Below are 25,945 nucleotides of genomic sequence, written 5' to 3'. Positions count from 1 at the left end.
ATACTTATAGTTGATATAAAGACTTGAATTGAGATATTTTTTACGCAAACTTTTAAAGAATACTTTTTCTAAAGTATTGCAAAAGTTTATGGTGTATTTTTATCCATTAGTAATTTTTACACCCTCTAAGTTTCAGCATAAATATTATGAACAGTTTTTATTGACTAAAGTTGTCAAACTTTTTAATTTTGTGTTTCCAAACTTTCCAGTAAAAATCCAGTTTACTTGGTAGAATTTGAACACGAGCCTAATTATCAATAAGAAATTCAGCCAACATAACCAAAATAGTTACTTCATTTACAAAGAGTTAATGGTAAGTACACATCACTAGAAATGCTCGTAAACATCAACCTATTTTAACATAAACAGCGTTGTGCATTTTGAAAAAATAGGGGAAAATTAAGTGACAAACACAAATATTGAAAAAATCATCTAAATAGGATGATACATACATCGGGAATAAAAATAAAATTACTAGGTGTGAAAAATAAATACTTTATAAAAAACGACAAAAACAACTTTGTATAATATCCAAAAATTTAACTCTGTCACTGAAACAATATAATCTAATCTAATAACTTAATAAAGATAAAAGAAAAAAAGTTGTATATTATACAAAATTTTACTCTATTTTACTGGAACAATATAAGTAAACTAAAGACCATTTCATGACAACTTTGATGGTTTACTTAAGTAAACTAATAAGTCTTTTCTGAAAGATTTTTAAGTACGTTTATTTAAAAATGCTAGGTTCTTAGTGTTACCCTAAATATAGCAGCCATGCAGTAATATCGGTGTAATGACGGTTTTGTAAATTAATAACTAGTTTTAAGTACTGAGATACGTTTTTATTGAGTATAGGGTATAAAGCTCTAAAGCACTTTGTCGTCTTATTCACAGTATGTTCGATATGTTTTTGGAATAACGGTTTTTTATCCCAGTAAATTCCCAGTTACTTCACTGATTCATTGAATAGAATTGTAACGTTACCATTTTAAGTTGCTTTAGGAACACTTTTTGGGATTTTATTGAATAGAAACTAAATGGCCTGTGTTTTGTCCGTATTAATTTTAATTTTTCATTTGATATAATCTATATATCGTCATATGAAATCCAAAAAGCTCTTAGTCACATGGAACAAATTTTTCAGGAGAAGCAAAAATCCGTCTAAAATGATAAATAAACCAAAAATGTTCAACATATTCTCAAGTTAAGCATATTTCTTATTGATAAATTATTATTTGAAGAAAAATTTGCGGTTTTGTTTTACTTACGGAGATATGAAACTTACGCCCTTGAGAATTTGTTTTTTCTGAAACCCAAAAGGTAATAGTTTTAACATTTTCAACTAAATTCAAATCGGTTTTTGTTGGTCAATTAGGCCGAAACATGGAAGCCATAAGGCTTGTTTGTTTTCATAAAGATTTTAAGAAAATTGGAATTTTTCTTTGAAAAAAAATCTAAAAATTATAAAATAATCTTTAAATTACAAGGATTCGGTAAAAGTACCATTTTTGTTTCATTTGATGCCAACTTATAACATTTCATAGTTTCGAAGTTAAAAGTTCAAAAGAATTTTAAAATTTTCATTTAGAACATAACCATTTAGAATTTCTTTGATAGGGACGTTGATTTTAATTGTAGGAGTGTAAAATTTTGCAGGAACATGTATTTTGATACGGTGCATCATATTCAATCAAAAAGTCGATTTTGATTTTTTTGTAACTTAGGGCTTTTTGGATTTTATATGACGATATATAAAAAAGTTGCGTTACTGACTGATTGATCATCGCACAGCCTAAACGGCTGAACCTAGAAACATGATATTTTGAGACAAAATGTATTTTTGGTTATGTAGGTCCACTAAGAAGAGATTTTTAGATATTCAAATTTTAGGGGGGAAAAAAGGGTAAATTCGGTGACATTCAATATACTAACATATAAGAGATACTACAAAAAGATTACACTTATCGTTGTTTATTCAAAAAATAAGCGGACAGGTTTGGTACTTTTTCGAAATTCAATTCATTTTGGGAGTAAATCGGTAAAAACTGTATTTTGGTACTTTTTTAAACCTTATGTAGCTTTTTAACCAGTGTAGCTTTTTAACCAGTGAACATAGCTTTTTAACCAGTGAACATAGAAATAAAATTTAGATCACATTCGTACCTTATTGAAAAATTAAGAATATAAGTTTGGTACTTTTGGGAAATACGGACGTTTAAGTTGTAAAAATCTTACTTATTTTTTGGTATTTTTTTGTAAAACATTCTGTATAATCGATTTTCCGCGTTAATTGAATGCCAACTTTGGCTAGATATATATAATAGATATTTTAATTAAATAAAAAATTAATATATACTTATATAAAATGTATAAGTATTTATATAAAAATGTCTTTTTTCCAATTTAGTATTTACGTTTTACGGGAATTCCTCTTTTCGATTTGTTTTAATTGTTCATGATTGTTAAAAAATAATAGAATTTTTCTTATAATTACGGATAATAGAGGTAATCACGGTTAAACGATGCTGAAAAATTTAAGTCAATCCAAAACAAGTATGAATGTATAGTAGGACATTGCCGACTGGTATACCCTACACCAGTAAGTATGTTAAAAGAGTGGATAATTTAAAAAAAAAAAGCATTTAATTTGCTCTTTAACCATATTGTGGAATATTTTTACGTATTATTGACAAAAAAATTATATTTTCTACAAGAGGGCTCATACGGGAGTAAGGGTAAATATTTATGTAGATTTTAATCGTTTTATCAGAAATTATAATTGAATTTTTACCTTCAAGACATTTTCTGAAGGGGAGTTTGTATGGAGGCTAGGGTCAAATGAGGCCCGATCACGATAAAAATTAGTAGTGTCATTTATGATTTATGAGTCCAAATGCCGATTCACGGGGTACGGTTGTATGGGGGCTAGGCGAAATAATGGACCGATTTCAACTATTTTCAATAGCGTTCGTCCCTAAACCAAGAAAAGAGTATGGTATACTTTAAGGTGGGTCTAGGACCAATATTTTTGGGTGTTACAAACATCAGCACAAACGCATAATACCATCCTCACTATAGGGTATAAAAATTTAAGTTTTCTGACGAATATAAAAAAAAATAAGTTACTATAAAAATTCAATCTGCTGTTCGAAAAAGTGGTAGTTATTGAGAGGCACTTTCTTTAGAATGGTTAAGTACAAAAGTTAAAAAAATATATACAGGTAAACCAAAACCAAACGTCCAGACGGTTTGAAAAATTTGCTGATAGATTTTTGTTTTTTAACCACTTAATAAATCTAAAAGATTAAATTAAATTAAAAAACAAGTAGGAAAGTATAGTCGGGCATGGCCGACCATATGATACCCTACACCATGAGTATATTTTTACAATTTTTACTTTTATAAAATTTTTATTTTTTGTAAAGAAACTTTTATGTTGAATATTACCATAATTCCAAAATATTTAAGCCATTTATTGATAAAAAACTAAAATTCCTAAATGAGGCTTTATATAGGTCAAATATGGGCCGATCCTCGGTAAATTTGGGAATAGGATATATTTCTAAATAACAGTTAGTTTTGTTGAGTTTCATTGCGATACAAATGGTTACAAGTCAATTTTAGACGTTTAAGTCATTTTTTTAAGGGGGGTTTGTATGGGGGCTAGGGTCAAATATAGGCCGATCCTTACGAAAATGCAGTATCATTTATACTTATATAAAACTTATTTGTGCCAATTTTTAGAGAGATAGCAGAATATTTGACGTAATTATAGCATAAAAAGTTCAAATCGGGAGGTACGGTTGTATGGGGGCTAGGTGAAATAATGGACCGATTTTAACCATTTGCAATAGGCTTCGTCCTTGTGCCAAAAAACATGCTTGGTCTAAATTTCATCAAATTATCTTGAAAATTGCGGCCTGTACCTTGCGCACAAGGTTTACATGGACAGCCAGCCAGCCAGTCGGACAGACGGACGGAGTGACGAGTTTAACACAATTTTAAATTTTATATACAGATTTATTTATTTATCTATTACAATACAATTACAAATTATACTCAACCCAATTTACTGAGCAGGGTAAATAAAGATCAGAGTTTCTGGTAGGAACTGAACCAACAACCCCCAGACTGACTAGCACACTACCATATAGCCTACCGAGGCACCCAAATTTATATATAGATTTTTTCCATTCTTACTTTAACAATCCCAAAATGTGGATTTTCGAAATCGGTCTTTTAGAATTTTTCTAAAATTGCTCTACTTTTTTCAACTGCATAAAAAAAGTTTTGAGCATAGTACGCAAACCTACTAAATCCACTTATTTTAGGATGATTTAAATACGGAATTTAAACATTTCTACTTAAAACCAGTGAAAAATATATCAAGTTTGTCGAAAATATTTTTGAAATATAAATTGTCTGTTTCCCAAAATTGATTTCAACATCAACAATTTGAATTAAAAAAATCATTGATTTAAGAAGTAATTCCAGAACTGATCAATTGAAATTTTTGGTTGTGAATAGTTTTGAAACTGAGTTTAAAAGTATAATGATATTTCGAATCTAAAAGACACGAATTAAATCCTTTGTACATAAAATGTCTGTTCAATAACTTAAAGTTTTTACAAATTTTAACAAAAATATTTGAAATTAGTATTGAAATATAAAACCAAATTGTGATAACTTGAAACAATTTTTTGTTAATAAATAGACATATTATTACAATTCCGAAAAAATTTGGAAAATTCTTAAAAACGTATGTACAATGCATTTTTTTAGTTTTTTAATGTATTCTGGTCCTGTGGCGCGAATTTCTCTATAGTATCTATACTGAAACAATTATTGAGTAGTAGGTTTTTTGGGATAATTTAAATTGCTCTGAAAAAAAATGTTCAGAATTTTTAACCGGTTAAAACTTATTTTTATATTGCACATTATTTTTAAACATATTTTTACAGAAAAAACAATTAACATTGACAAAAACAAAAGATATTTGAAAAATACTAGAAAAGGTAATATATTACATTTTTGGGTGCTAAATGAGTTTAAAAAGTGCTAAATCTAGCTCTAAAAGTGCTAAATTGGCAACAATGCTTATAACTCAAAATTCATAACCGATCATATTAGTTGGAATATTGTGCACATCTGAGAACAAAATCCTTTAAAATGATATATTTCTTGCTAATATCAGATATATACTGTAGGAGTAAATGGTGTCACAAAAAATCACCTATAGATATCAAAATTTTGGAGACCTCTAACTCCAGGAAAAATATTTTAATTATGTACATTTTTTCTTACAATTAACATAAATAGAATATTTGACTAATACATCATTAACACATACACGAAATCTAGTTGATTTTAATAAGATTTTTCATACATGTGATGCAACTCTGTTTTTCCCTATATAATACTAAACAAGTAGGAAAGTATAGTCGGGCATGGCCGATCATATAATACCCTACACCATGAGTATATTTTTAAAATTTGTATTTGTTATAAAGAAACTTGTATGTTGAATATTACCATAATTCCAAAATATTAAAGCAATTTATTGATAAAAAAAATAAAATTTCTAAATGAGGCTTTATATAAGTCAAATATGGGCCGATCCTCGGTATATTTGATAAAAGAATATATTTGTAAATAACAGTTAGTTTTGTTGAGTTTAATTGCTATACAAATGGTTACAAGTCAATTTTAGATGTTTAGAAATTTTTTCAATGGGGGGTTTCCTTACGAAAATCTGCAGTGTCATTTATACTTATATAAAACTTATTTGTGCCAATTTTTAGAGAGATTGACGTAATTATGGCATAAAAAGTTCAAATCGGGAGGTACGGTTGTATGTGGTCTAGGTAAAATAATGGATCGATTTCAACCATTTTCAATAGACTTCGTCTCTGTGCCAAAAAAAACATGCTTGGTCCAAATTTCATCATTTTATATTGAAAATTGCGGCGTGTACCTTGCGCACAAGGTTTACATGGACAGCCGGACAGACGGTCGGACGGACATGTCTTAATAGACTCAAAAAATGATTCTGAATCGATCAGTATACTTAAAGGTGGGTATTTGTCCAATATTTTTGTATGTTACAAACATCAGCACAAACGTATAATACTCTCCCCACTATAGTAGTGTAGGGTATAAAAAACAAACAAAAAATATGTCAACAAAATTTCTATAAATTTGAAAATATATATGAAAAGTTTAATATTATTGGTAAATATCTCCTTTTTTAAATAAAGTTTTCATAAATATCCTTATTTTTCAAATCACACTTTTTTGAGATATATAAGAAAAATGAAATCTTTCTAAATTTCGAGAGGAGTAAGTATAAATGGTCTAGATTTGCAAAAAGATTTTAAATGAATTCTACTAGTTTTCGTGTATGTGTAAATAGGGTATAACCCCTGGCTTACACAGACGAGCTCTGAGAGAATAAAACACAATTGTGAGAATTAAGTATTTTACATATTTTTTTTTCTTTTTGCGTTAGTGCAGAAAAAAATAAAAAATAACTATATCTTTAAAAAAAAACAAATATTTTCATTCGCTAGTGTATGAAATTACATTAATAACACAAAAAATAACGTTTAAAAAATACATTTTTATTTAGTACCTTTTGAACAACTGTGTTTATTTTTGTGCTTCTACTAATAAATTCTCACCAGTTAGGTCTTTGGCAGTGGACTTAGGTCCTTGACAATATTAAAGTTCTTCGTGCAAAATTTGAAGAATCTAGTGCTATAATATTCCCAGATAAACGACATTTTGTATTTAATTCATATGGGAGGTGTCAAGCCCCCCATTGAAAGTCCGTCTGTTATTCTCTAAATGTTCACATGAGTATCAAAATTCTTCATGTAAAATTTTAAGATTCTGGCTCTAATAGTTTCTCATTTTTTCCAAAAATATTCTTACGTTTTCCATACAAAATTTGAGGACTCTAACTCCTTTAGTTTCTGAGATATGCGTGTTTTAATACTTATTTTGAATGTGGACGTGGCACGTCGCAAACTTGAAATTTTGAATTAAAAAGTAGCCTATAATTCCTTCCAGACAAACAGGAAGACACTGTAAAATTTTCAGAAAAATCGGTCCAGCCGTTTCGCATACAAGCATACATAAAAACAAACACACATCGTTTATATACATATATATAGATATGGATGGTACTTTCTATAATAAAGTTTTATTAATTAAATTAACTTTGAAAACAAAAATTTATTTTTAGTAAATACAAATCTTATACTTCTAGAAAAATTTTAGTTCAAATAAAAATATGTATAAATAAAAAATTGTGAAAAATGCGCTTGAATCACAAATTTCTTCAAATTTACTTCCTGAAAACAACTATATTTTCGACTGCTAATAGTTATTCAAATATAAACTGTTAACCATAACAGTTTTACTCCATGTCTTTTTTCAAAAAGACATGGAGTAAATAGGTATTCTCTTTTACTCGTTTTCATACAACAAATAATCTACTCGATAACGACTATTTTGTGTTACAACTGTAGCGGTAGAATTTTAAAAATTTAACAAAAAATATATATATATTTTTTAATTAAAACAAAACAAGGTAAATTGTGAGAGGGGTAACCAAAATACAATTTTACTTTACTCACAGATTGACTCGGTCTAATGTACATATGTTCTATTAACACATTTCTAATTGTTAATAGTTTAATCTTATCATCCAAGTGTGATGTCACCACGGAGTCGGTAGTTGCAAATAACAATGAAAATGTCTTACCTTCAACTACAGGGGGTATTTGAAAACATAGGATAAATAAAACACTTCGTGTGTTTCAAACCCACAATATTTGATACAATTTATTCTAGCACACCTGGGACAATTACACACTGAACTTGAAGAAAAAAATTGTCTACAATGAAATAAAAAATTCCCTGAATCCTTGCAAATTACTCAATCATTAATGTTTGCAACACTCGCTATAAACAATTAAGTGTCCCTTATTAAGTCTTACTTGTGATCGCGACTATAAACCAACTATTTACATGCACATTCAGTAATGTACTCGTATGTATGTGTGTAATCTTAATCTTCATTTGAGAGAGAAATAATGATTTGAAATTGTGTTCGTATTTTATGACTCTGGCGCTGGATTTAAATTCACTTCCTTTCACATTTAATTGCGACAATATCGACAAGTGTCACCTCTCTACACATACACACATAAGTACATATGTACATTAAAAAACATATTAGTGTATTATTGTTTTTACAAATACACATATTGTGAGACACATTAATATTAAGTTCATGTATGTACAAGCACTTACCCGTTAGCATACAAATCATCAACTCGTAATTGAATAATAGTATACCTGCATGATTCGTGGCTCGTTAATGAAAACGTAAACAATGTTTGAACCCTAATTAAAGAGTGCGTTCAGTTCAATTAAGTTTCATTAAATATACATATGAAAAGAATATGATTGAAACGAACATCTGAAATCAATGTCAACTTACGACGGCAATTGCAAATTTTATATAAAAATGTTACTTGTTTCAATAACAACCAAACAATGTAATTATTTTTAACAATTTCTATTTGGCGAAGCGCGTATGAAATGTTTGTTTGTACATATTGCAGACATACATGCATAGATTCATTTATCTATGTATTTACAAATATTTGATCATAACTAGAATTATTTAGAGAGAATGTCGTCGTCATCAACGTCGCATTTATGAAACCAAAAGTAGTTGTAATTGGCTACCTGTTCCGTGTGTCTGACTAGAATCTATTGAAATATTGATAATTACTTGTACCGTTTAATTGCTTCATAAATATCTTGTGTTCAGCGGAAAAGTGAGCCATCCGTCGATGTGCAAGTGATGTTTAATCGTTCCTTCGCCTGATACTATCTTGTACTTAATGTTTGTGTATTTATGTGCATAAAAAGTGCAAGTACAATAAACGGATAAATCAATTTACCTATAGTCTGGTCAGGCTATCTAAATAAATACTTATGTATGTACTTGACTCACTGAACGATGAGAATTTAGACGGGCTGTCGACTAAACATAAGAAAGTCTGACTTTTTGTTAAATGACACGGACTAAGGCTTATAAAATGTGCAATGGGAAAATAATGAAAACTAAAGACAGACACGTTCTATTTTACAATTTGAAAAGCGAATGAGATCTATAAAAGCTGAGCGCACACGAAAAAGGACATCAGTCACTAGCTGGTGTTTCACATCATAACATCTAAGACACAACTCGAAAATTATTTCGATATATTGGAATACTCTTTTAAACTTAAAAGAAAATGCATCGCTCAACCATCTTGCTCTTCCTTATGGCCACTTTGATGATCGACATGTCAAACGGATTGTACATTAAAAGCACCACTGAAAATCAAAGTTCCAAAACTCAAAACAATAAAGATGAATGGAGTGTTTTTAAACAAAAACTCGGATTAACCAATCAAAAAGGTAAATACTGTAAATGAAAATATTAATAATCTCTATTGTTAACCACTGTTAAATAACATATTAAAATTACCGTTTATACATTTTAAAGACATTTTGTAAACAGCTACCTTTTCTTTTTTCATTACAGTTGAACTATTAAAGTCTCAAAAGGACCAACAGGGCACTATGGAGTTATTGAATAAATTTATAGAAGAAAATCCCAAATACAATGAAAATAAAGACACAGGCGAGGAAAACACAAACCAGGAAGCTTCAAATAATTTTCTACAAATTTATCACAATCTGTTAAAACAGTTAAAACTCTCACGCAGCACATTGAAGACTTCGCTCAATTTTGAATTGGCTGATAAGTCACAAAAGAATCTTAAACGTTCCCGCCGTAAGATTGCAGTTAAAATGGTTTCCGATATGCCAACTGAAAAAATCGATGATTTACTCAAAATGTTTAATGAAAAACATGGCATTAATAACCAGGACAATGGCGACGATGATGATGATGCTGATGGCGATGCCCCAGAAGGTAATGGCGACTACAGCGATTTTCCCATGATCCTACCCTCAGCTATGGATCCCGATTATATGTATGAAAATCTTTACGAAGACGAAGAAGATTTAGCTGTCCCAGCCAAATCACATCACAATTCTCAATATGGATCTTTGCAAGATTTAATACTACAGGCCAGTCGCAATCAGTGGCAGCGTGAAGTCGAAGAAACCAAGTTGCGCAATCGCAATAATGAGCATTTCATTTAAATTTTAAATGTTTGTTTTTCATTTCACGAAGTAATCATGTGCAATATTTTCTTTATATTACTCAAACACAACTGATCATTATTTGTCATATGGAACGTGTAACACGTTGATCGCTGTTATTAACAAAAACTGTCCTATACACTTTGTGTTTGATTATTATCGCAGTCCCAATTTAGAATATACTATCTAATGTTTCGCTAGATCGAATCATTTGTTTAGTTATAATACATTCACTCATATATTTATGCAAATACTATATATGTTCAAATTTACGCAACACAAAAACCTCAATAATTATATCTTTTTTTATGTAAACATATAGGTAATTTTAGTTTATTTATTATTTAATATCATTAACCTACTTATTTAGATTTAATATGTGAATTCACCAAATATTTATATTATATATTTAATTAAATAGTTCAATAAAATATACTATAAATCAATAATTTTTGGATGCTCATTTATCTATATTTAAATATTTTATATGAGCAAAATTAAAAATTTTTAAGAAATAGATACATTTTTTTAAATTTTTGTCTTCTGACAAGGACCACATTTAGCGGTTAGCTTTACAAAAGTTTAATTATACCTGTTCTACCTCATGCTTCAATAATCTGCCGGACAGAAAGTGTAATATTAAAATAATATAGAGAGGTCAGCGTACATGCTTCTTGTGTGAAAGTTGTGCCATAAGTATTATGTAAAAGCGGCCAAGCTATAGGACACGTCATCAATATTCACTGGATAAATTCATCACAATCGATGACATGTCCGATCGAATACTAGAAACAGAATGTGTAGGAATTTTTCAAATACTGATCAAAGATGTCCGAGTAGCAACGGGTTTTAATTGGGGGACAAAGTAAGCCTGAGGTTCTATGTTGAAGAAACATAAATATACCATTTATTTATATTATAAACCTAAAGTAAAAACAGAAACATACCACCGGGAACTATTCAAAATTAAAATAAAAAAGTAACAAAAATTAGAAAAAGTAATCAAAATTATTTCTATTTATGTAATGTTTATGGTATGTATGAACTTTAAAGTCATAAATTAATTTCGACAGACGGACGGACCCAGAATGAATGACCACTGTTTCGATGTGTTTGTCACCCCGTTTGAACACTCTTCTTGACGGTAGGTATAAAAAAATTCATAAATATTTACATAGTTAGTTTATTACTAGAGATCAAAGAAGAATTTTTATTTTTTTTATATTTTGAAAAGAGAATATAAGCAAACTGCATTTCGTACATTTTTTAGCAAAAGATAACCAAAACGAAAAATTAATTTACAAGTAAACATGCATTTTTATTTTGCATGTGTACAATTTTGGTTATAATAACCAAAGTGAAAACACATATTACGGAACTTTTAATTTAAATTTTGAATATTTCGAAGAAATCTATTTTCTGTACAGAAAATAATAATACATAACTGGAATGAATTTTGTAATTAATTGTATGAATCGAGCATGACTTTTTTCCCAGACCATTTCATAAAATATTAAAAGTTAATAGAATGTATTAATTTGTACATGACGTAATTTTTTGGAACTTTTATTTTTTTCTGCAATATTCATGAACAAATTGCCAACAATCTAATCTGTTTCCATATTTAGTAGATAGTAATCCTCTATTAGCGTATTTTGTATAATAAAACAAGTAGGAAAGTATAGTCGGGCATGGCCGACCATATGATACCCTACACCATGAGTACATTTTTACAATTTTTACTTTTATAAAATTTTTATTTTTTGTAAAGAAACTTTTATGTTGAATATTACCATAATTCCAAAATATTTAAGCCATTTATTGATAAAAAACTAAAATTTCTAAATGAGGCTTTATATAGGTCAAATATGGGCCGATCCTCGGTAAATTTGGGAATAGGATATATTTCTAAATAACAGTTAGTTTTGTTGAGTTTCATTGCGATACAAATGGTTACAAGTCAATTTTAGACGTTTAAGTCATTTTTTGAAGGGGGTTTGTATGGGGGCTAGGGTCAAATATAGGCCGATCCTTACGAAAATCTGCAGTATCATTTATACTTATATAAAACTTATTTGTGCCAATTTTTAGAGAGATAGCAGAATATTTGACGTAATTATAGCATAAAAAGTTCAAATCGGGAGGTACGGTTGTATGGGGGCTAGGTGAAATAATGGACCGATTTCAACCATTTTCAATAGGCTTCGTCTTTGTGCCAAAAAACATGCTTGGTCTAAATTTCATCAAATTATCTTGGAAATTGCGGCCTGTACCTTGCGCACTAGGTTTACATGGACAGCCAGCCAGCCGGACAGACGGACGGACGGGCATGTCTTAATCGACTCAAAAAAGTGATTCTGAATCGATCGGTATACTTTAAGGTGGGTATTGGACCAATATTTTGTATGTTACAAACATCAGCACAAACGTATAATACCCTCCCCACTATAGCGGTGTAGGGTATAAAAATTTAAATTGAAATGCTGAAAAACTAATTCTTAAACAAGAAAACGGGAGGTACGGTTGTATGGGGGCTAGGTGAAATAATGGACCGATTTCGACCATTATTAATAGGCTTCGTCCCTGTGCCTAAAAACATGCTTGGTCCAAATTTCATCAAATTATCTTGAACCTTGCGCACAAGGTTTACATGGACAGCCAGCCGGACAGACGGACGGACGGACATGTCTTAATCGACTCAAAAAATAATTCTGAATCGATCGGTATACTTTAAGTATAGACCAATTTTTGTATGTTACCAATATTTTGTATGTTACAAACATCAGCACATACTCTCCCCACTATAGTGGTGTAGGGTATAAAAAGTGGATAATTTGGAAAAATAAAGCATTTAAATTGTTCTTTAATCGTATTGTGTAATATTTTTACGTATTATTGACAACGAAAAGAGATTTTCTACAAGAGGGCTCATAGGGGCGTAAGGGTAAATATGGGCCTATCCTTATAAATTTTTGGTAGAGAAATTCACTTCTACCTTAAAGTTATTTACATATATAGATTTAAATCGTTTTATTAGAAATTATAAGTGAATATTAACCTTCAAGTCATTATCTGAATGGGAGTCTGTATGGTGGCTAGGGTCAAATGAGGCCCGATCACAATAAAAATTAGTGTTGTCATTTATTGTTCTAAAAAACTAATTTTTGCTGATTTTTTTGACATTATAAAACATTTAACGTACTTATGACCCTAAAGTCAGACGGACGGACAGAGAACAATTACAGAAGGGACTTTTAACAGTTTTTAAGATATATGAAATTTTGTATTTAATGCATATATGTGGTGCGAAGGCCTCCATTGAAAGTTCGGCCGTTATTCTCTAAATTTTCACATGAATGTCAAAGTTCTTTATACAAAATATAAAGATTCTAGCTCTAATAGTTTCTTAGATATACGAATTTTTCTATTTAATTCATATAAGGCTTCAAGCTCCCCAGATGAAAGTCCTTTGCAGTAAAATTTGACAAAAATATTGATATTTATAAATTCAGAATTCACACAAATTCAAAAACTTCATATCATTTTAAGATTAACCAAACAAAAATCGTTCCTTTTATCTGTAAATTTTTAGTTTATTAAATTTTTAAAATTTGAAGTTATAAGTAGAAATTACTGTTGTTTCTTCATTTAAAAAAAATAATAATTTTAGCGCGTTCCCTATTTCATTTCTTTTGATTTTTTAGAATAATGACATTACCTATTGAAACTTCTAAGTTAAGATATATTTCTGTTTAAAAGTCCTAAAGTTGCCCCAGTCATTTAGGTGTGAACCTTAAACACGAAAGTCCCCTTTTTACCCATTTTAATTTTTCTAAAATATATCTTTGACTGATTACAGCAAAATACTTCTCAATTATTTGCATATTTCCCAAAAATTACCTAAGCTTACCTGTTAAGTTTGAATTATCCACATGCCTATTTCAGTCTGACAACGTTGCAAAAGAAAAATTGTGTATATCAGCTATTAGATAACTGAATCGAATATAATTTCGCGTTAGAATACACAAAAATTCGTTTTCAAGCACAAAAGTACCGATTTTCCCAGTTTTTCGCCCTTTTTCCCAATTTTTGATATCAGTTTTGTTAGAATTTTCGCAAATCACTTTTTCTAATACATATTTCTGACATTTTAGAATGCTAATTCGAAAATATTTTCGAATTAAAATAGCCAATAATAAAATAAATAAGAAAATTAATTCATCCGTTTATGCGTGATTGACGCACAAACAAATAAGCAAACTTACAAAGAAATTATAATATATATTAGGATAAGTTCAAAATCTTATTGGTAAATTGAAAACAGTTTTGAGTGCATTGTTATGTAATTTCTGTCAAGCATACAACTCTGTACTGTTTGTACTAGCGTTGTTATGAATTGATTTTGATAATTTGAATTTGAATTTTGTAACTGTATTCTATGTTTTTGAAACAGTGATGTATTCAAATAATATGTGTTTTGTTTACGTATTTTTATTGAAGTAATTGTAAGGTTCGAATATTTTTTATGGTAATCGCTTGGGTGCACAAAATGCACAATCACCGTTTTATGTTAATTTGTGAAGAAGATTAGAATAGAGTAAGTTTCGATGGAACTTTAACTTTTAATTTTTTTTTTATTATTGTCAACCATTTTATTCTTTGAATATAGATAATAAAACACGACACACGATACACATTTGCATCACATGTTGATGCTTTCGATTTAAACATTTTGTTTTATTATTGTTCTAAGTGGAAGTTACTGCCGTAACACAAATTTTACGTTGCTGCCGCAACATTTTTTATTATTCTATTGGTTTGAATAAATGCCGCCACGCCGAAGCGAGCGCTTGAAGGAAAAGAACATGTCGTCATATGAGGAAAATGCCGCAGTGGCTTCTCCGGCGGAAAGTGATGATGAGAAGACAATGATCGAAATGGACCAACCATCTGTTGCCGAACTGAAGGAGGAAATTGTGGCCCTGAAAAACTCCTTACAAAAATTATTAGATGCATCCAAGTCCTCAATTTCATCAGCCTTATTGACTACAGAGACTCAATTGCCTGTTGTGACAACTTTAGCGAATAGTCTGTCAAGTAATGTGTCTCCAGCCGTAGCAGCCAACAATTTGCATTCAACGTTGAATACCACCAACATGCCAGCGTCAACAACGCCAATGCAACATCAGAAAGTAAATATATGTGAGTACACAATGCCATTTCAATATAGTTTGCCCCAGCAATTTACTACCGCGCGTTCGTTTGTTCCTACAACATCCTCTTTGCCCTATTCTAGTGCACAAACATTCGTGCAAACCTCTATGCCATATTATAACACGCATTCACATGTTCCAACGCCCTACACTGTCACACAGAAATATACGCCAACAACAACGTCTTTTTCGACCTCAGTAGACAACATACAACAACGATTTACACAAATGTATACATCAGCCCCGTCACATCAACAGACGTACCCACCAGTGACATCAACAAACCTACCTATATATACTACAGCCGCCCCCTTGAATATGACCGATATACAATCTGCCAACGACTGCCGGCAACTTCGTAAGCTTCACGACTTACCGCCTTTTTCTGGCCAACCCGAACAATGGCCCATGTTTATAGTAGCGTACAGGGAAACCACAATAAATTATAATTATTCAAACTTGGAAAATTTAATACGTTTACAAAAATCACTCAAAGGTGATGCTAGAGCCAAAGTGGAATCATTTTTGATTCACCCCGATACTGTGAACCAGGTGGTCAGTACACTTGAGTTCCATTATGGTCGCCCTCAGTTGCTAATACGCAGCCAGATTGCAAAGGTGCGAGCCATCCCCTCAATTACTGAAAAGAGAATGTATGAAATTGTTAATTTTAGTACCATGGTTTCTAATTTGTCTGCATTTTTGTTAAATGCGAACGCCACAGCCCACCTGAGTAATCCTACACTGCTAGACGAGTTAGTCAACAAGCTTCCGCTTCAGAAACGAGAGGAATGGACAAAACATTCAATTAATCATCTTGGGCCGTATCCCAGTGTACATGACTTTAGTTTATGGTTGCAGGAAGTTGCAACATATATTTCGCTTTCTTTGGAAGCAGACCCTGGTAAATCAGAAGTAATATACCATAAAAAAGAGAAATCTAATCCATCATTTACGATTGTGAATGAAGATAATCGACTTACCAAGTGTCCCATGTGCCAGCAAAACCACTTATTGTACCACTGCGATAAATTCAAGGAAATCCCTACAAATGAGAGATGGCAATTTGTGAAAAATAATCACCTCTGTTTTGGTTGTCTTCGTGCCGGCCATAATTCATTTAAGTGCAAAAATAGACGTCAATGTGGTTTGTCAAAATGTGTTAAATATCACAATCGTTTATTACATGAAGATTTAAAATTGAAAAGGGATGAAAATAACATAGTTGATTGCGAAAGTAGCAACACTATTGCATGTTAACACATAAACACTGTTCAATGTGAGGATGACAACAAAATTAACGAGGTGAAAATGAACGGAGAGAAAATGGGCGACTCTGTAAATGCAATTAGCAATCCAATTAGCGAATTAATTGACAAGGAAACATTATTTAAATATTTGCCGGTAGAGTTGACAGGACCGAAAGGTAGTATAAAGGTTGTGGCCTTTATAGATGAAGGGTCAAAAATAACACTTTTGGAAAATGAAATTGCTGATAAAATCGGACTTCAAGGTACTCCTAATGATTTATGCCTTGGTTGGATAGGAGGTAAGACGAGTAATGAAATGTCAAGAAAGGTGAATTTTGAAATAAGTAGTATTAATGAAATTAATCCCAGATTCCAAATGAGAAATGTCTTTACGACGGAGAATTTAAACTTGCCGTCGCAAAATCTTCAATTTGATAAATTTAGGAGAAAATTTCCCATTTTGAACGATGTTGTCATTGATGATTATTATGATACCCGGCCAAAATTACTAATAGGTCTACCCCATACTAGTCTCGTTCGTCCATCTAAAGTTTTAAATTTAGACGGATGTTTTGCCTTACATCAAACGAGTTTGGGTAACATAATTTTTGGATCGAATGAAATCTCGACCGAGGCAACGGTATGTAAAATTGATGTGGATATTTTAAATAATATTCATAAACAAGTTTTAGATTATTTTACTCTGGAAAATTTGGGAATTAAATTATTAGAGCCAATAGTATCTCATGATGATATGAGAGCTGAGGAAATATTGAATAGTACCACAGTAAGAAAAGAGTCCCACTACGAAACTGGCCTTCTATGGAATCGGGATATGTTTGAAACCAAGGATAGTTATCCTATGGCATTAAAGCGACTGCAGAATATGGAAGCCAAAATGAATAAGGATAAAAGTTTAGCTCAATGGTATATGGCTAAAATAAATGATTATGTTGCTAAATCCTACGCCAGGAGGTTATTACCGGAGGAAGCTGCACTAAAAAATAGTCGTACCTGGTACTTGCCTCATTTTGTTGTAACGAATGTAAATAAGGAAAACAAAAGACGCCTAGTTTTTGATGCGGCTGCAAGTATAGATGGCGAATCCTTTAATTCGAGGTTAATGAAAGGACCCGTAAAGTATCAACCTAAGTCGCTGTTGTCTATATTATTTCGATTTCGCCAGGGTAAAATAGGAGTTTGTGCCGACATCAGAGAAATGTTCCACCGCGTCAGGATTCGAGAAGAAGATCAGACAGCTCAGAGGTTTCTCTGGCGAGATGGGCAGTCTGATAGGCCGCCTGATGAATATGTTATGCAGGTTATGATATTTGGTTCGGTCAGCTCCCCTTGTTCAGCGCAATATGTTAAGAATCTTAATTCTGAAATATACAAAGATACTCATCCCAAGGCTTATAAGGCAATAGTTGATAACCACTACGTCGATGACTACGTCGATAGTTTTGACGATATGAATGAAGCCATTAGTGTTACCAGGGATGTAGTTTATATTCATAGCCAAGCTGGTTTTGAACTGAGAGGTTTCGTGTCAAATTCAAAGGAGCTTTTAACTGCAATAAATGATAGCGAACATATAAATGACGATCAAAGTTTGACAAATTTATGCGATAACGAAACTACAACTGGGAAAATTTTGGGGATGCGTTGGAGACAATCTGATGATAGTTTTTGCTTTGTTCTGAAGTTTGCAAGAGTTCCAAAGGAAGTTTTAAATGGGGACCGGAAACCAACAAAAAGTGAAGTGTTGAGCCTTACAATGTCAATTTTTGATCCCTACGGTTTTCTAGCCAACATTATTATAAAATCTAAAGTCCTTCTACAGGAGTTGTGGAGGAGCAAAATTGGGTGGGATTCGCCCGTTCCTGATGAGATTTATGCAAAATGGTACGTATGGTACAGAAGTTTATATGATATATGTGAAGTGAAAATACCCAGGTGTTATGGGAGAAATCTCTTTAGTACAAAAACAGTGGTTGAGCTACATATTTTTGCGGACGCTAGTCAAGTAGCGTATGCCGCCGTTGCCTATTGGAGGCTGTGTCACCATGGTGATGTTGACGTTGTTTTTGTTGCAGGCAAGTCGAGATGTGCGCCGCTAAAGCCGCTTTCCATTCCACGCCTTGAGCTGCAGGCGGCACTTCTTGGGGTAAGATTGAAAGAGTCAATAATAAGCTGTCACGACATAAGGCCAATGAACGTCATATTTTGGTCAGACTCCAAAACGGTATTGAAATGGATTCAGTCTGACTGTAGGGCCTATAAACAGTTTGTCGCCCACCGTATCGCAGATATACTAGATTCATCGGAGGTAGAGCAATGGCGTTGGTTGCCTGGAGCACTAAATCCTGCGGATGAAGCAACCAGGCCACAGAACTTTTCAAAAGCTTTTTCATCATCAAGTTGGTTGAATGGACCAGCATTTTTAAGAGATTCTAAGACAAGTTGGCCGAAACTCCCTGATGATATTAATGAACATGAGTGTCAAGCGGAAAGGAGATCCAAATTTGTTTTCACTGTAAGTGACAATTCAATCATTCCATTCGAGAGGTATTCAAACTTTAATAAACTGGTCAGAGTTATGTGTTGGGTTCGACGAGCGGTGAAAATGTTTAAGTCGTATGGCGCCGTTCGAAAAGAAATAGCAGTAAATTTTGGACGTCAACTAAGTGCTAAGGAGATTAATGATACTACTGACTTTTTGTGTAAAATGGTTCAAAGAGAAGTTTTCTCGGAGGAGTACAATCAATTGAGAATGAATAAACCCTTATCTAAGTCTAGCTCCATTTTTAAATTGACTCCGTTTTTAAGCAAAGATGACTTAATTTGTTTGTCTGGTCGTATCTATAATGCCACTTGTGTTGTTCGTAGTACAAAAGAGCCTATTATATTGCCTAAGAAGCACGTACTCACCACGCTTATTGTAAAGCAATATCATGAACAATTTAGACACCAGAACCAAGAGTCGATCTGCGCCGCAATCAGAGTAAAGTTTTGGATACCGTGTTTGCGGCAATTAGTAAGGTCCGCTAAAAGGAATTGCCAAGTTTGTAAAAATATGTTTGCTGTTCCAAAGCCACCACTAATGGGTCAACACCCCGAAGATAGACTTACTCCTTATGTAAGGGCATTTTCATATACCGGCATAGACTATATCGGCCCATTTTTAGTTTCAATAGGTCGTCGTCGTGAAAAGCGATGGGTATCTTTATTTACATGTCTAACAACCCGGGCAATTCATCTTGAAATTGCAAAAGATTTATCAACCGATGCAGTGATATTGTGCATACGAAATTTTGTCAACCGAAGAGGCTTGCCTGTACGTATAAGAAGTGATAGGGGCACAAACTTTGTGGGTGCAAGCAAGGAGAAGTTTATTTTCGATGATGCAAAAATAATAGATGAGTGTTCACAGCGTGGTATAGAATGGCTGTTTAACACCCCAGCAAATCCATCAGCTGGCGGAGCATGGGAGCGAATGGTCCGTTCGGTTAAAAATGTATTGGCTTTCACATTAAAGGAAAAGGCTCCTCAAGTTGAGACCTTCCACAGTTTATTAATAGAGGCGGAAAATTTAATAAATTCGCGACCATTGACGCATCTTCCCATAGAGAACACGGAAGCTGAACCTTTGACACCCAATCATTTTTTGATTGGATGTCCGAATATAGTACAAACGCCTGCTGTGCTTGAAAAAATTTGCCTGAGAAAACAATGGCATATACTGCAGCAGTTAAAACAAACTTTTTGGAAAAGATGGATACAAGAGTATCTGCCAGAGTTAACTCGAAGGACAAAGTGGCACCAGCCAGTTAAGCCTATCCAGACCGGTGATTTGGTTATAATATGTGATGATAGTGAAACCCGTGGGCAATGGAAAAGAGGTGTGGTAGAGGAGGTGTTCCTGGCAGCAGATGGGCAGGTTCGTTCGGCGGTGGTGAGAACAACAATTGGCAAATTAAGACGTCCGGCATCGAAATTGGCAGTACTTGAGGTTAGAAGTGAGTCTCCCTGGTCGACACACGGGGGCCGGGATGTTATGAATTGATTTTGATAATTTGAATTTGAATTTTGTAACTGTATTCTATGTTTTTGAAACAGTGATGTATTCAAATAATATGTGTTTTGTTTACGTATTTTTATTGAAGTAATTGTAAGGTTCGAATATTTTTTATGGTAATCGCTTGGGTGCACAAAATGCACAATCACCGTTTTATGTTAATTTGTGAAGAAGATTAGAATAGAGTAAGTTTCGATGGAACTTTAACTTTTAATTTTTTTTTTATTATTGTCAACCATTTTATTCTTTGAATATAGATAATAAAACACGACACACGATACACATTTGCATCACATGTTGATGCTTTCGATTTAAACATTTTGTTTTATTATTGTTCTAAGTGGAAGTTACTGCCGTAACACAAATTTTACGTTGCTGCCGCAACAAGCGTATTCAAAAGCCAAGTGATTTAGATGACTTTGAGTTAATGCTTTCATTAAGTTTATGTTTAAACTTATACAAAATACAGGCAAAAGTCCTGTACATATCCTCCTGTTTGGCATTTACATCCTTTGGTATTGGAACTATTTTTGAAGTTTTGAAAATTTCAGGATACTCAGAAGTTGCCAAAATGCAATTAATAATATACAACAAAGGAGTTGCAATTTCATTTTTACACACTACAAAAACCTTTGTGATAGTTTATCATGACAAGGGCTTTTATTAATAGAAAGGCTAGAAATAATTTCTAAAACTTGGATCGTGTAGAATATTAGAAACATTATAATGATAGTAATTGTTCACTGATTCATGATCAGCAAACTTAATAGCCTTGCAAACTCTTTTAAGTCTGTTCTGAATATAAATATTATTAGAGTTTCTTTGTTTTAAAACAGATTTTTTAACGAAATTAATTTCTGCAAGTTTTTACCCATCCATGATGCTATTTCATTTTTACATTTGATAATAGGTATGTTCGCGTACTCGATAATTTGTAACAATTTGCAACACTTGTTACTGTATTCCGTTCGCGTACTTTTAAAAACTTGAAACGAAAGGGTAAGAGAGCGTAAAAAATGAAAGTTCGTTGAAAGATAATTTAATAAAGCATTAAAATTTATATTTTTTCCCCAGTAAAAAAATTCCAAACAAATCTTTTTAAACATATGATTGAATATGTAAACAAAGGAAACAAATAGGAAAATAACACAAATGTGGCAAAATTTTATAAATATCAATTAAAAAATGACTTTAAAACATCGAGCTTTCCTTTGCTCATATTCATTTTATTAATAAATATTTAATTTTATTTGATTTTTTCATTTGTTTATGTATTTTCACTTGTGTATATAATTAAAAATTTCATAAATAGTAAACGATAACATACAACCAAACATTGAGATAATGGGGGTTAAAGTTATTTTTTTTTTTAATTTTGACTTTATTATTTTTAATAAATTTAAAAAATTGGCATTATTAGTCAGTTGTATAAAACCATTGCTGGATAATATTTACAAATTGGCGTTCGCGAACTTTTTATACCCTACAACACTTTAGTGGGGAGGGTATATTGGGTTTGAGCCTGTTGAAAAACTATTTCATTTACTAAAAAAGACAGAAGGGGAACCCCATGAGATTTTTTTGAGAAGAATTGTCCACTCACGAATGATGGTTTCAATATCGCATGGACGAACCTTGTCGAATGATATGAAAACTCTTGTATTCTTTTTAATTCACAATTGAAAACTCTGTTTAACTTAATAAATAATCCTATTTCTAAAGAATCCGGTCGTTGTATAAAACAACTCCAACAATCAATTAACGATTGCATAAAAAATCTTTCGCTGCTTCAAATAGATACCAAAAACTTGGACGTTATCTTTGTTTTTTTTTTTTTGCAAAATGTCTTCCTGATATATGCTTACATTTATGGCAACAACATTTAGGGAATAGTAAAGAACTTGACAGGAAATAGACAGCTTTCTAACTTCTATTGGGAAAACAGTATCAGCTTTATTGCTCTTTTAAATGAAGTAAATCCTTAGTTTTATTACGAAAATCAGCCAAATATTTCAGGCTAATAACAGGATCCACATTATTGTTCCTAGTTTTAAAGTTAAAAATTCGTTTTATATTCAAAATGTTTGGAATTGGCATTTCAATAGATTGGCAAATACTAGCCAAAATATCATATTGGTTCTCCTTGTCCACAAATGGTATTCCATGAATCCGTAACTCACTAGCAACTAGATGGTTTCCTATCTATCAATAAATTTTACAAGTTTGTCAACTCTTTTCTTTTAAATTTTATTGGAAATGTCAGCAGAGATTTGCAGTAACATTTCTAGAATCTTCTGCTTCATTATCTCCATGAATCGAGGAGAATCGTAGGATATACGATTTGGGGTATTAATACGTAGTCTCTTGGGCGCTTGAGGTGTATTAGACATGATATGTAATTTTTCTTTCAGTGTAAAATATAAATAACCACATGAAATATAATCCGAAGAAACAGATAAGCCTCTAAAATGTCCACTTTGTCAAGAACCACATCCCTTAAAGTTTTGTCCCACTTTCTTATCAAACAAACGCGGTGTACTAACTGTCTAACAGCCTCACATAATCATAAATCTTGTAAAAGTCAATTCAGATGATAATTCTGCCTCCAAAACCACCTTAATTTCTAAAAATCTCTAAGCTTCTCTGGCAATCCGCAACAAAAACATCACATACTACTATAACCGTCTTAGCGGTTCCAAATCTGCTACTGCAACTTGAATTTGTACCATTACCATAAGTTTACCTCTAGAAAAACTCGTTGGTATTATAATAGATCACTCGTGGCTCAGCGTACCATTTTCGGACGAAATGGTCGTTTCATTGTTTCATGAAAGAAGACTCCCGAATAATCCTAAATTAAGGTATGATTATGATAAAGTATGGTGATAATTGCACCATATGATTCCCGTAAAACGCGATTTATCTAAACCCTCTAACCATTCATACAATTAACCCATCACTCTGTGCTCAAACCAGAATCTAAAACCACGCCTTTAACCCCACTAAGCCTAAATAACGTTCTATACCCAGGACCAGAATTACAACAAGATTTAACTGTCCTAATATCCCGTTGGCGATTGTTCAAATATGCGTTTAATGCCGAATCGAAAAGATGTACAGGCAGATACTGGTTAACCCACAAAATACACCATTTCAAAGAATTTTATTTTGCAGTTCGCCTGAAAAAGAATCCCAAGATTTTGAGATACAGACCGATACTTTTGAAGTTAACTGCGCTTCATACCTAGCACTGCGAACTCTTACTGAACTTGTTAAATGCTGTCAAAATTTGTCAAATCATGTTAGCCAACACTGATTATACATTTGTTATACATCTAAGTTATGATTTCCCTTTTCTATCATTGAAGTAGACTAAATTTTTTTTATTTTTTATTGTTTTGTTTCTAGTTTTTAATTATAGTTCTTACATACATATCGTCGCCTAAAATTTAAAAGGGCTTAACAACACTTATGTTGTTATAAAAACACATTTTTTTACAAGATGTATATCTGAACATTAATAACCATGTTTAAATATGACTGTACCGCCAGATATTGTCTATTATGCTGCTTTTTAGGACTTACTGACTTGCGGAAATGACTAATTTGTTGTAACGCCCTTTTGAATTTCATGTCAAACAAATCGGAGTTTTTGACAATAGAGTTCTAAAAATTTGCAACAACATGTTTCTTGATGTAGTAGACACTTTTCAATCCAAAAGTCGATTTTACATTTTTTAAACAATTTAAGTTTATATAACTAAATTTTAAAGAATGCAATGAATTTATTTAATTGTAATGTTTTTTAAATAGTAATACATGTGTATATATTAGGCTTCACAGAATATTTTTTAAATTATAATATCATATTATTTATAAAAGTTTTTGGAACAGCGCTAATATTGGCGTAATTATTTTGTTTATTATTTGGGCGACATTTTTTATAGGCCGAAAACTGCGGAATATATTTCAAATCCGACTTGAGTATACTATTCTTCAGGGAAATTTAAGATATATAAACTTTATTTGACAGAATTTATATGCATCATTCATAAATATAATATTCAATGCCCCTAAAAAGATAAGTGTAAAAATTTTTAATTTATTTTAATCCGTTTATGAGTTTTTATGTTGGCTTGTGGTTTAATAATTTCCCATCACACAACGGTGTTTTTTATTTTGGGTCTTATAACTTTCGTGATTTTCGAAATATAGCGTTGTAAAGTCGCTCAAAATAATGTTTCCGCCTCAGATATGCAGAGGAAGGTGGAATTTTGAAAAAAATATTACAGTATAGTAATCACTGATACAAACCACTTCTAAAAAGTTAAAAACTTAAAAAATGGAGAAATTATTTACACAATACCAAAATTAACCTTTTCTCAGTATTTTTTATGTCCAGCTTTTTATTGTTTTGTCCAGCTTTTTAAAACCCAATGTTCCGTTTTTTCGAATTGGAACCTGGAACCCTACATCTATAGTAGATAACCCAGCTGATTTAGGATCTCGAGGCCTTGCCGCAAACGAATTGGTATGTAAACTTCCTAGTTCCGAATGGCCTTCCACATTTCCCGTCGCAGATATAAACGAAGAAATTAGACCTGTAAAAACTCATTGAAATCAAAACTCTGAAGATATTCTAACCTGTTTTCTGATCTCTCTCGTGCCATGCGCGTAATCGCTTATATATGTCGATTTTATAATTCTACACACCCATGCTATAAAACCATATATACTCTCTCTCTCTTTCTCTCTCTCACCATTCAACATGCAGAAATAAAACTTGTTAAACATCGCTTAGTGGTTTCATGTCAAAATTTTTATTTTTAGAATATTCAGTGCTTTCTAATGGACAATAGATTCCAAAAAAAGTCCCTTATTAACATTTAACCTGTTTATCTATACTGAAAACATAATGAGGATCATTGGTAGACTTTCTAGAAGTGAAATGCTATCATATGTTAAAAGATTTTATAAGATTCTACCCTATTCAGGTCGTTTTACCCGTTTATATATAGAACTATTACATAAATACACAATACATGGCACAACTCATGGCTTCACTTCCAGTGTTGCCACTTTGGTTATTATTAACCAAAATTGGTTATTTTTATTTTGCATGTGTACATGTGAATTATTTTTTCGTTTTGGTTATTTTTTGTAAA

The 25,945-nt window shown here is 31.9% G+C and overlaps 3 protein-coding genes across 3 annotated transcripts; all 3 read left to right on the top strand.

Annotated features, from left to right (window-relative positions):
* The first annotated feature begins 7,751 nt into the window (after positions 1-7,751).
* On the top strand, positions 7,752-10,664 carry LOC111684053 (protein ecdysoneless homolog). Its single transcript, XM_023446173.2, has 2 exons — positions 7,752-9,486; positions 9,614-10,664. Exons 1-2 carry the CDS (start codon positions 9,321-9,323, stop codon positions 10,237-10,239), a joined length of 792 nt encoding a protein of 263 aa, XP_023301941.2. The 5' UTR covers positions 7,752-9,320; the 3' UTR covers positions 10,240-10,664.
* A 3,971-nt stretch (positions 10,665-14,635) lies between these two features.
* LOC111683055 lies at positions 14,636-16,713 on the top strand. The gene is made up of 2 exons (XM_046947796.1): positions 14,636-14,836; positions 14,909-16,713. The coding sequence occupies exon 2, from the start codon at positions 15,066-15,068 to the stop codon at positions 16,710-16,712; it is 1,647 nt and encodes a 548-aa protein (XP_046803752.1). The 5' UTR covers positions 14,636-14,836; positions 14,909-15,065; the 3' UTR covers position 16,713.
* Positions 16,714-16,763: 50 nt separating this feature from the next.
* LOC111683054 lies at positions 16,764-21,161 on the top strand. Its single transcript, XM_046950522.1, has 2 exons — positions 16,764-20,965; positions 21,038-21,161. The coding sequence occupies exon 1, from the start codon at positions 16,764-16,766 to the stop codon at positions 20,766-20,768; it is 4,005 nt and encodes a 1,334-aa protein (XP_046806478.1). The 3' UTR covers positions 20,769-20,965; positions 21,038-21,161.
* The last annotated feature ends 4,784 nt before the right edge of the window (positions 21,162-25,945 follow it).

Source organism: Lucilia cuprina, chromosome 4, assembly GCF_022045245.1.
Source record: "Lucilia cuprina isolate Lc7/37 chromosome 4, ASM2204524v1, whole genome shotgun sequence".
In the NCBI taxonomy this organism is placed as follows: domain Eukaryota; kingdom Metazoa; phylum Arthropoda; class Insecta; order Diptera; family Calliphoridae; genus Lucilia; species Lucilia cuprina.
The sequence above is the reverse complement of the archived record's forward strand: the minus strand, read 5'-3'. Positions and strand labels throughout refer to the sequence as shown.

Coding starts and splice junctions, on each gene's coding strand:
- LOC111683055 (XM_046947796.1), top strand. CDS start 15,066: ATGCCGCCACGCCGAAGCGAGCGCTTGAAGGAAAAGAACATGTCGTCA.
- LOC111684053 (XM_023446173.2), top strand. CDS start 9,321: ATGCATCGCTCAACCATCTTGCTCTTCCTTATGGCCACTTTGATGATC. Junction 9,487..9,613: donor CGGATTAACCAATCAAAAAG/GTAAATACTGTA, acceptor TTTTCATTACAG/TTGAACTATTAAAGTCTCAA.
- LOC111683054 (XM_046950522.1), top strand. CDS start 16,764: ATGAACGGAGAGAAAATGGGCGACTCTGTAAATGCAATTAGCAATCCA.